At 43.7% G+C, this 12,409-nt stretch overlaps 1 protein-coding gene across 2 annotated transcripts in view; it reads left to right on the top strand.

Moving 5' to 3' along the window:
- Window positions 1–3,863: 3,863 nt before the first annotated feature.
- TAFA1 (TAFA chemokine like family member 1) overlaps window positions 3,864–12,409 on the top strand; it is a 313,507-nt gene continuing 304,961 nt past the window's right edge. The window contains exons 1-2 of one of the 2 annotated variants that reach the window (XM_033141254.1): window positions 3,864–4,616; window positions 7,053–7,173. In XM_033141254.1, coding sequence (XP_032997145.1) covers window positions 7,062–7,173 — 112 coding nt within the window. In that variant the 5' untranslated portion in view covers window positions 3,864–4,616; window positions 7,053–7,061. The remainder of the gene's footprint in view (window positions 4,617–7,052; window positions 7,174–12,409) is intronic. The other variant, XM_033141253.1, reaches the window with a different exon arrangement.

Below are 12,409 nucleotides of genomic sequence, written 5' to 3'. Positions count from 1 at the left end.
ATTGAGAGATTTGCCCATTCCCACTTGTAGCCCCTGTAGTCCCCCACGCATTAATCTAGAACCTGGAAGGTGGAATTCAGCATCATGCTAATCATTCAGAATCATTTTAATCCAATTGCTCCACTAACTCAAGCATTTCCCCCCCCCTTATGTTCTGTGGGTTCTCCTGACCCTTCCAGAGCTGATTGGGGGCACAGGGGTGCATGCGGAGAGGGGAAGGAATAAAGCCCTGTTGCACTAGCAGGGATTTGTGCTTGCTCCCGCTAGGGCAACTAATTTAATTGAACCCAGCCCTGACTTTCCTGGGTCCAAGATCACATGGGGAACCTACAGAAGTAGAAACAGGGTCCGAACCTCAGCTAGCTACTCTTCGACTCATGGGAGGCAATGAGGATGGGCAGGAGCAAAGCAAGCTCAAAGCCACTCTCCCCACTCACATGCATCGTTTCCACAATAGCTCCTTTCTACAAGGCTATGTACCAAAAACGAGCTTTCCGTACTTTTGTAAGCTGTTTCAAGCTTTGAGGTTTCTTAGAAAAACAAATAAACATGGCATGGGCGTATATAAGGGGAGGCAGAACAGCTGCCTCCCCATAATCCTCAAAAAATATTGAAAACCATTAAAAACACTTAATTAACTGAGGTTTCTGCCCCCCCCCCCCGTAGCAGAAACCTGCCCCCCAACAAAAGCCCATCCCCTGTAATGTCCTATTTTTTGGGGGGGGGGGTTCTCCCCGTGTTCTCCCCCCCAAAAACTGAACAACTTCTTGGGCAATCTTTCAAAAAAAGCTGAACAACTTTTTGTCCCCCCCCCCCACCCCCAGCAAAAATCCTGGCTACACCCATGAGTGGTGGGGAGATATATATATATATATATATATCCATGGCCCACACCTTGATATTAAAGGAAATGATGAGGGTTTGAGATGCATTGGATGCATTCCACACAGCAGTTGCTGGACCGGATTCAGCAGATACATTTGTTGAATCTGGAGCTGTACTATTGAACTTCACTGCCTCAAAGACCAAAGTCAGTCTCGGGCGATGGGAGGGAAGAACCGCCTCAGTCTCTTTATATATATTACATGATAAAATATAATAGTGCCAAAGGAGGCATTAAAAGCCATGGGAGAGACTGCACTGCATTCTCTTAATATTACTCTCTACGCTAGTTGACATCTCTGGATTTTTAGCAAAGAAGCTTATTGGCGTGAGTGTAATTACTACAGGTTTGTTTTTAAGCACAATAATTTTAACCATTTGAAAAAGAAAGAACAGCAGAAGGACATTCATGAACTGCCTGCTCTAGAGTAGTTCCAGTGCAGGGTTCCGAGTAAGAATACTGTGGATAAAATTGTTTGTGGCTCGAGGCCAGCGTGAGTGTTACCGTGAACTTGAACTTGTATTTTATTGTGTCGCCTGCAGTGTTGGCCACTGCAGCTATGCCTTTATGCGAAGAGCTTGGATTTATAGGAGATGATGCATCTTGATCCTTCCCAGGTTTTAGTGCAAAGCAAACACCATTACTTTTAAGGAACTGACTTTCGCAAGTAAGCCTGTTCAGGACCCAATTGCCCGCCCCCTCTCGTGTGTTTACTTGGAAACACGCTTCGCTGAGATCAGTCGGGTTTGCTCTCAGGTAAGCGTGCCATAGGATTGCCTCTTCAATGTCTTCATTGTCAGGATAATATATGAGAAGAGGGGGAGGGAAATGAGTTCATTCCTGTAAATGACCACTTAAGTTGTTGGCAGCAAATAAATGACTGCAATAAATTGTTCTTCATGTCAAGGCCTCATGTTAGGGTAGGATGCTGAGGAAGGGAAAGGGGCTTTATTCTTTCCCAGCACATCCTGTACTATTTCAGAATTAGAAAATCCTGTGTATATGATCTGGCAAAATTAAGCACCCCCACTGACCCTCAACAAGGAAGAATTTGAATCCATACCCACTTGTCCTGTTGAAATAAATTGGAAATAAAAGTGGTTCCTTTCGGCTGTCTTGCACTCTTGATTATTTATTTATTTATTTATTTATTTATTTATTTATTTCTTATTGCGAAGGAGAAGCATTTCGAAAGCACATTCATTCATGGGACCAGACTCCTTCATTCTCCCAGTTCCCCAGTTCTCTTTGCTTCCCTGCCTGCCGAATCTTACATGCTTAACCAGCATCAAATAATTTGGAGTTATTTCGTTTTTTGTTTTGAAACTGTTGGAGTCAATTTGACATTCACATGCAAATGTTAGCACGCCTAGACAACTTTTGCAAATATCCCAAAACTCAAGAGAAAAAATTGTGATTGTCCATAACGAATCAACACCAAAATTCACAGTTGGGGAATACCTTTGTTGAAACCAACCAAAACAGCAAGGAAACTGTAGCGAGTCTTTGAGTATTTCAGAACTCTGCAACAGGAAAGATGCTACACACAGCAGAGGATGTCCTCACCTCCTACTCCCTGATTTGTGTAGCTTCCTGATTGACGAAGAGCTCTGGAGAATCCAAAAGCTTGCCACCATTTTGTGGCACCTTAAGTTGACCCTATTGAAAGCATTTCCCAGTTGTGACTAACTGTGACAATCAGCATCAACTGTTGTATGCTCATATGAATGCTGACAGTTGCTAACCTTTGGGCACGAGCTGTATTTTAATTATATTTACCCAAATACTAATTATTTACCCAAATACTTATTTAAAAACCCACTTTTCAGAGGTACCCAGGTGAATCACATTTAAGAGTTTTTGGACGTTCATTTTTTTAATTAAAAGTTTTCAGTGGGAGAATAATGTGAAAGGAAAGAAAGACGAATAAAGGGGGGAGGGTTACAGGTGGGTAGCCGTGTTGGTCTGCCATAGTCGAAACAAAATAGAAAATTCTTTTCAGTAGCACCTTAAAGGGGGGAGGGGAATGTGATAAATAGAATATATGGCTATATAAGCAATCCAGTTATTCCAATAAATATAAAATCGTTAACAAGACATTATACTTTTTATGAATGTATTCCAAATTTACAATTTACATCTAAATGCAATCTGTTCATATTTTGCTATAGTTGCCATGTCTTCTATCGATTGATGGAAGGGGGTCATGGCATTACAGTATCTCTGCAGCAAATTAATACCAGTCTTTTAGCAGAAGTCAGAGTTTTGGGACATTCATGACAACTTTGGTAGGTAGAAAATTTCCTTATGCTGAGTCAGACTCTCAGTCGACCTGGCTTAGCTTTGCCTACATGTGCCTCTCCTAGTTCTATGTGGAGATCCTAGCCCCTTGAGCTACCACTGCCTTTTCCTTGCAGAGGTTGTAACCTTGTTAGTCTGTCGCAGGAAATAAGAGCCTTGCCTCCTTTAAAAGACTTAACAGGTTTCTAGCCCTCATGGACTAGACTAGAGTCTCCTTCATCTTCATCGGATGCTGGTACAATCTATCCACCACAGGCAGGTTCCAGCACTCCCAAAAAATATGCTTTTATGCCACAGCAAAACCCTTACATCTTTTAAGATGCCACCCCAAAAAAGAAGGAGAAGAAGAAAAGGTTTGTTCGTGCAGTTTTAGGGGCATTCAGGAGATGGTCAGCATTGCTAAGCGAAAATTCTGAGCCTTCCCTGCAATACCGACAAAGGCTCCGTATATATATGAATGACACCCCCTCATCTGATGACTATTTTGGGTGCCCGCCTTTGCTTAAAGAAGAAGAAGAAGAAGAAGAAGAAAAGTTGTCTTCCCACACTGGACTTCCCTGCCCAATCTCGAGCGGATTCAAAACTCCTCCCTTCTCTTTGGTGGCGGTGGAGCAGGAGGAGGAGGAGGAAGAAGAGAGACTTGCACAGATTAGGGTGGCAGCCAGATTTAGGGACCCTCCCGGTGTTCCCAAGCACCTCCCGCAGGCGTTCCAGGGGGAGGGCTGGGCTGGGCTGGGCAGGTGAGTCAGCCGGAGGCTCCCGTGTGCCAGAAGAGGGGCCGTGTCCCTTTAAAGACATGTGATACTTTCCTCCCAGCCGGGGGATGCATTGAAATAGACTCTTCGGTACTTACACCGCGCTGTATAGGCGATCTGTGCTTTTCCTACGTACATCTGCTCTTACTCCGCTCTGAGTGCATTGGAGGGAGACAGATATATAGGAAAGGGGAGAGAGGGTGGAGGGAAAAAAAGGAGAGAGAGGGGTGGGCTGGTCTGTCATTAAACATCCACCGATCCTCCTCTCCTAAGTGCCCTGGAAGCCTGCGAATTATCTCAAGATCACTTGAAAGGTCTCATCGAGCAGAAGGTGTCGCTCCGAGATGATTTAAAGGTGAAAATGACAGGCTTCCCACCTCTCAAAGCTTGGCTACTTTTCTGACAGCCTGGGAGCGAGAGAGAGAGGGAGAGAGGCAGAGAGCGAGAGAGCCTAGATGTCTTCTTTACTCTTGGAATAGGATTGCCAACGAGACACAGAGACACAAACCAAAACCCCGGTTTTGTTTTCGTGCGTCCTCAAGAAAGGCTGCTGTCGAAGATTGCTGGGCGGAACTGCACGATCCCGTGTTGTGGTGCAGATGGATTTTTTGGGGGAAAGTGTCCAGTCTTTCCAATGAACGCGAACCGGGCACTGTGCTTTGGGTTGGAATCCTCAGGTAAGGACCGAGATGCTCGGAGGACTTCTCTGGATCCTCCCGCCGAACGAATGTCAAATAAATATACCTATATGTATCAGTAATAATAATAATAATAATAATAATAATAATAATAATAATAATAATAATAATAATAGTTGTTATTATTGTTCGGATGAGAAAGAGAGAGTCAGATCATCAAACCCAGGGAAGAAATGTTAGCAAAGGGAAATATTGGCTCTGGAGAAAAGTTCATACCAGTAATGTTGTTTGAAGATGGATGGTGAACGCTTTTTTGGGGGGGGGGGGGTGTTGAAAAGTCCTCACTCTAGAAATGCTGCCTGAAAGGAGACAGAATCCGAAAAGATCAGCGGGAGAAGTCCCCCCCCCTCCCCTGTCTTTCTCCGCTGTTTAAAAGACTAAAAGACTACTCTGCTTGGAAGATCAGCCCCAGTGGGGGGGGGGTGAGCCTCTTTCCCCCTTTAAATGTACTTGCTGATTGCATCTCATATAACCCCCAAACGAGGGAGGGGCATCCATCTCTTTGAAATCCACCCAGAAGTGCTTGGAAGGGAAGGGCTGGCTGTGTGTGGTGCTTTTGTTGCTGAGGTTTAAGAAAATAAAAGAGGGGGGGAGGAAGGTGTGCCAAAAGTAAACAGCAGGGAGAAGGAAACAACTAATTATATATATATATACTGGGTGAGTACATCAGAAACACAGAGCAGAGAGTAAAAGGGCATCCCGCTGGTGAAAATTATGTTTTGCAATTTGGTTGTTAATCATGCTTCTCCTTTGGAGCTGGAAACTTGTGTTTGATCCATTCAGCTTCCTCCCTCCCTATTCCCCCCCCCCAAAAAAAGAGCCTCTTACAAAGAACATGCCTAAAAATTCAAAAAAAGAACAATGGTGTCCATGTCCCGCACTTGACACTTGCACTCCGTGACTGATCTGCCACTGGCAGTGATTTCAATTGTTAACCAACCGTAAGGATAGATCACTTCTGTGGGTTTTTTTTTTAATACTCTAAGCCCAACCTCCAAGTGTGTGTGTGTGTGTGAGTTGTTCTGCATGAGAGATAAAAGAGGTTTATTTGAGCTTGAATGTCTTGTCTCCCTTCCTTTGGGGGTGAAAAAGGATGTTCAGCTGATTGGATTATTAGATAGAAAATGCCATCTTGTCATTGGCTGACTAAGGAGCATGCCTGAAGTTTGATTAATTTGGCAATGTGGAATGCAGCAGAAGGTGTTGTTAAAAGAACTGGATGGAGCACAGCATAGCCAAGCCTTGGAAATCTGGCGATCCTTGAAGGCTTAGAGGAGAGGCTGTTAAACTTGTAAAGTTTACAAGGAGTGTGTGTGTGTGTGTAAATGCCCAGTGCCAGAGAGGTATCAAGTGATGGCATATGTCGCCCTAGCAGAGAGACATCTCTTGCTTTTGTAATGAGGATTCCTTTCTATTTTCGATACAAATTGATTTCTGAATAGATCACTCCTCCGCCCTTCCTCCATTACTCAGGAAATTCAGTCTAGTCCTACAAGTTTTCTTTAGACGAGACACAAAAGGAAAGGAAGCTATGTGTGTATGGACTGATAGAACAGAGTTCTGAGAAACAATTACTTTGCTTTGCAGACAACACTGCAATTAAAAATTAATGGCCCTAGAAGTTAAAAACGACGCAGCCCCAGATTGTCAAGGCAGAGCTTGCTTGAAATGTGTCTTGGCACTGGATGTCAAGTTACTATTTACAATGTGCCTTATGAAGTTCTGAGAGGGCTCATCTATATTAGTCTCTCTGTGATTGCATAGGCACCTTAATGCTGTGAGATTTGGCAGCAGCACGTTCCAGCTACAATGCCCAGTTTTCCTGGTCAATTTCCATTGGCTAGGAAGGCATGAATGGCACCCTGCGATGGCACCCACTACGTCCCACGTTGTTGCTATTTTGCAGGATGGATTCACTCTCGGAAATCTTGTACGCCCAAGCGATTTGCTTGCATGCTTTGTGTGCCCATATCATGAAGAGTTACTCATTGAAGATATATTTGCCTAGAGTGTTTCTGATCACACCTTGAAAGTGCAATTAAAGAATGAAATGGAGTGTGGATTTCTTAGCTCCTGCCTTAAGAATGTCCCATGGAACTGACACGTCTGTCGTGACACGAGCTTTGGTAGGCTCAGACCTCCTTCATCAGCTGCACCTTGGTTTCCGGTTAACCTTGGGCTTCTTTTAGCACTGCTTTCATTTATGCCCCTGAATTATTAAAAGTTAATCTCGGAGCAGGCAGCTTTCTTGCATTCCTTTGGACGCACTTCTTTGTCACATGACAACTGGCAGTCTGGAGGAAGGGGGGGGGATTGAGGTGGGGAAACATTCCCCCCCCCACCTTCCTTCCAACATGGTTCAGATGCAAAATTCATTTGCAGTGGGTGCTAATTGTTGTCTACTATTTCCTTTAGAGAACGGCCATGGTCTCTGCAATGTCCTGGGTCCTGTATTTGTGGATAAGTGCCTGTGCCATGCTGCTCTGTCAGGGCTCACTTCACCACACCTTCCAGCAGCATCCTCTGCACAGACCAGGTAGGACCAGTTACAAAGATGCTGCTCATGTATGAGCCTATACTGTATATCGATGCAATGGGGTTAATCTGTTTCACCCCTGACATTCTACGAGCTGCTTCCTTGCATGACAATGGAATCAACCAAATATTTGCTCTCCTTTTTGGAAACTCACAACCTATTTTTTTTTTGGGGGGGAGGGTGTGTGTTTCTGTCAATTTCCTCAAACTGGCATGGGAAAGCTCTTTAGATTATACTGTAGATTTTTTTTTTACACTGTGTGGTCAGAGAATAAGATTTCTTTCTCCTGTGGAGAAATGATACAGTTATATAACTTTGAGCACTTTCATTTCTTGTACATTTGCGAAATGAGGCACAAGTCTCCCCTCCTTGCAAAGAAAAGAAAAGAAAAGAAAAGAAAAGAAAAGAAGACATGGGCCCAATGTTTGCATTCAGATGAGAAAAGGAGAGATAACCACATGCCTATTTTAGTAACTTATTTTCTCTTACATCTGTGGAGGGAGACAAAAAACTCAAAACAGCCACCTACCAATAACTATGCATTATCCTTTACTGCCATATGCAGGGTGAGTTCAAGAATGTGGGGAGACCCGCTTGGCAATGTTGCAGCACAATCTGAGCCCTTTTACTCAGAAGTAAGTCCCCCTGCATTCAGGGATGCTTATGCCCTGGTAAATGTGTTTAGGATTGCAACCTAAGCCATGCCTCCAGGAAGCCCCTTAATTCAAGCCTTATGTAACAACTTATTGTTCCTGGGATGGTTATGCCAGGTGTAAACGATGCTGCGACTTGGCCTGCATTTTTTTGTCAAACGCTGCTATTTGCGATCGTGGTGAACGTATGATAAAGCGAACGATATCTCTGGTGGTAAAGCATGTCATTTTTCCAAGGATTAAGGTAATATTGCGTCTAAGGCATTGCATTGCATTGCCATTCCTCAGATGGAAATCAACAATGTAATATTTCAAAGCTGACCATTCATTTGGAACTTGCTTCATGGGCTTACTGTCCAGGAAATGATCCATGTGCATACAATGCAATATGAGAAGGCTGATGGCCACTGCTCAGGGAATGTGGTGAACTCCACCCCCCCTTTTTCTCTCTCTTAGAGTTTCAAAGGTGAAATGTGTGCAATGATGATGGGTAATCATGCTCTGCAGATTTTGAGAATATCACTTTTGGCTCCAATAGATGCCAATGTCTTTATTCAATCTGATGTGGGTGAGGAAAGGGGTTCCTTTTTCTTCATAGCTGTCCTTCAGACCAGGAAGTGATAGCTTAAGAATCTTAGAAACGAAAGGGAAGGCTTGCCCAAAAGTATTGCGGTGAAATTGCTCATTGATACATTGATCCTCTAGATACAGCCCTTGAATCAGAGTTGCACAGGAGCACGGTTCTACTCTTGTGTCTTGTATGCCCACGCCATCCTGTGTGTTGCACTCCAAATGTTGCGGATCTCATATACATTTTGCACTAGGGTGCGCAAACGATTGCTTCACTAGCTGTCATTGTAATTGATCGGAGGCAGGTGGGACAACCGGTATGCATGTCTTTCTCTCAGAGCCATCAGGAGAAGGAAACAAAGCACCCATTGAAACAGAAAGGTGGCAGCGATCTGCCACCAATAGCAGCACAATGGACAAACAAGCCACAGTATGTATAAATAGTCAAAGGGAGAATGCAATCTCATTTTTGCACAATCAGTTGAAACAAGTGACATGATGGGGGGGGGGAGAAAAGAGGGATAGACCTTCCGGTGGTTGGCAGCATTTGCCTAAGCTTGAAAAATCACCTCCTTTATGAAGCTAGAAGAGAACGGCATCGGGTGCATACAAAGTATTGGGGGAAATGGGAAATATGACATATCTTTCGCAGGGGCTGTGATACAGAGTGAAGGCTTTACAGCTGCCTCATCACCTGCTTAGGAACAGCAGAGCTTTCCCTGTTGCGAGACTTTCTGAGGCAGGCAGCCTGCACCCTACATGAGTAAGATTGATGGTCTTCTGAGCCCAGGCAGCCAATTTCAGTCTCTCAAGAAATAAGCCACTACGTTGACAGATGAGTGGAATTTGATGGAAATGCTCACCATTGATTCAGGTTGTTCCATGTCTGGATAGGAGAAGATACACTGAGAGTCCTTTAGGAAGATAGAGTTAGAGGTTTTTATGAGATTTCTTTTGTCACAATACGAAAATTCTGTCTATCTATCTGTCTAATCTGTGAATTTGTCATCTTATTTGAGAATGCAAGTGGTGGTGGTTGGGGAGTGTTGCACAACATGAAGAAAAATGAAATGGAAATGTGTTAATGATGAAAATGAGCAGAGTTTTTAATATATTCAGCTGCAGTCCTCAAGCGATTGCTATTTTTCATATTTATATTATTAGGAATGCATCATTTACTTTGAGTTAGCCACTTTGAGTTAGCCACTGTTTAAGGAAGATTAAAACACTGCATGGGGGGGGGAGAGTGAATAAAAACTGGAGAAGATGAATCGATGCATAATTTTCTAATTTCATACTGTTGTACTAGAAGGCCTTTTCTATTTTTAATAAGGTGAAAACACACACAACTGTAATTAATTGTCTAGCACACCTCCACCCCAACTATCACAATCTCCCAGCACTTTATGGCGGTTCAGTCCATAATTCTTGGTGGGGGTCTTTAATTTGTAAGAGGCCTTCCAAATAATTTTTAAAAGCTTGACAAGAGCGTGGGGAAATTAAGGAAGACAAGTCTCACTATGTCTTCCACCTCCTTGACTTGATAAATGGAAGATCTCCTTTAAAAACCACAGTGTGCAGCATTTTAAATATTGCATGATTTAGTGGACTTAATCTATTGCTCCTGAATTTGGCTTTAAATAGAGCTGTGTAGACAACCATTTCTCCAAGTGGATGGCTAGGTTGGTGATTTTGAAACTAAGAACATGGGGAATATGGTGAGTTTAAATGCTTTTCTTTGCTAGGTTTAGAAGACATGTGGCCCTTATCCAGGGAATCCTGGGGTGCCACCGACTGATGCCCTGCCAATGCTGTTCTGGTGGTTCCACAAAACAGGCTTGGAGAGGAGATTTGGGTGATGTCACACATGCTGCTCTACAGCCATGACTGTCATATGGAGTGTGATTTGATTTTCTTAACTATTGCCTTGTTTTGTGCTTGGACTAGTTTCTTCACCTTGATTGCTGCCCCTGCCTTGAAGCTATAAAAGCAAATGGTTACGGGTTGTATCCAACCACATTGTCCCATCCAGACACTGATGTCTGAACAGCAGAACTTCCCTCTCCTCCTACCACATGCATATGTCCAGGTAACTCCCCCCAGCACTTGGGAGGAGATCTGGGGGTTGCATGGAGAGATGAGGAGGGATGGGAAGTTCTTTTGCATAAGCTGAAGTCCTTGCACCAATGGGACACTTCGTTGGATGCAACTCAAAACTTTTTGGGGGGTGGTGCGGGGAGAGAGCGTTAACTGCCCCAGGACTGCCCCACTGTAAGGCATTTCTGACATGAATCATATGCTCTAGAACAGCAATGTCCAACCGGTCGACCGTGATCAACAGATAAAAAAGTGATTGGTCAGTTTCCTATGAGTGAGCATGCTGCGCTGTGCCCCGGCGCTGTGTTCCATTGCTGGCACCATCACTGCTTAGAAAGGTGGTATTCCCTGCATTGGAGTTGGAGTGTGGGAAGGATAGAGGGCAGCTGAATTTTGTGCTAGTGATTTTATGCAATCCTCTCCCAAAAAAGCTTAATAACTCTTGTCAACCCCCCCCCCAAAAAGCTCAACAACTTGTGCCAACCCTTCCTAAAAGAAAGCTCAACAACGCTGGCCATTATTTCCTCCCAAAAGCTCAAGAACTCCGGCCTCTCCCCCGCCCCCAGAAAGCTCAGCAACTCTGGTCTCACCCCCTAAAGAAAGCTCAACAACAATGACAATGGGTAGATCACCACCAGTTTTATTATACTCAGAGTAGATAGCAGTCTCTAGAGAGTTGGATTTGCCTGCTCTAGAAGTTCCCAGATTAGAATGTTACTAGTGATCTGAAAAGGGCCCCAAACAAATATGAATAAAAATCATGTGAATTGAGTTTTCTTGGGCATTCTTTGTCCAGGTGGCTATAGCATTTTCCTCTTTCTTTTCCTCTCCTGCACACCTGTGCCACTTCAGCATGGCATGGAGATGGAACACATCATAAAGGTCAATTTGGAAGGTGGTGCGCAAGGGTTCCACCACCATGCATTGTGATGTTCAACCAGTTGTTGTCACATCCTTTAAGAGCCTGGAAAGGGATAGAAAGTGACTCTTTACAAGCTTGATGTAAGCAATCCTAACAAGAACTGTGAGACATCCAGCATAGGCATCAATCTTACTACAAAATAGGTGTGTTTGATGAATTGAGTCTTCGAGGTCCAGCGCTGAGGGCCTTCTGGCAGTTCCCTCGCTGCAAGAAGCCGAGTTACAGGGAACCAGGCAGAGGGCCTTCTCAGTAGTGGCACCCGCCCTGTGGAACACCCTCCCACCAGATGTCAAAGAGAAAAACAACTATCAGACTTTTAGAAGACATCTGAAGGCAGCCCTGTTTAGGGAAGCTTTTAATGTTTAATAGATTGTTGTATTTTAATATTCTGTTGGAAGTCGCCCAGAGTGGCTGGGGAAACCCAGCCAGATGGGCGGGGTATAAATAATAAATTCTTATTCTTATTCTTATTCTTGTCATTTCCGAAATGAAGTGCCCCGATCCAAACTTCCTGAACTAATGCGAGGATTAGAATGTAGATCTCCATCAGTTTTTGAACTTTGAATGTTGTGGTGCACTTATCAGTTAAACACACACACACACACACACACACACACTATAATGTAGCCAGAAATGTAAGTTTTCAAGAGAAAATATGTTTTGAGAGAAACCACACATTTAACTATACAATGAAATGTGAGTTGTCAAATGAAAAATGCGTATTTATGCAGAAATGAGAAGGAATGGACTTAGGAGTGAACCCATTTGAAAGTAAGATAGGCTGGAAATAGGCTGAGTCGCCCGTAGGCTGTAGAATGATAAACTTGGTGTGGTGATGGGGCTGGGGGTATTGTTTTTGTTTGCTACTACATTATGTATCTTTGTGTAAACCACCTGTGATCCTTGGATGAAAGGTGGCAAAGAAATTTAATGAATAATAGCAAGCAACACAAACAGAGCATACTCTAAAATCCCAACACACAAGGGAAACCTC

This window comes from Lacerta agilis, chromosome 2, assembly GCF_009819535.1.
Source record: "Lacerta agilis isolate rLacAgi1 chromosome 2, rLacAgi1.pri, whole genome shotgun sequence".
NCBI lineage: Eukaryota > Metazoa > Chordata > Lepidosauria > Squamata > Lacertidae > Lacerta > Lacerta agilis.
This window is presented reverse-complemented; position numbering and strand designations above follow the sequence as displayed.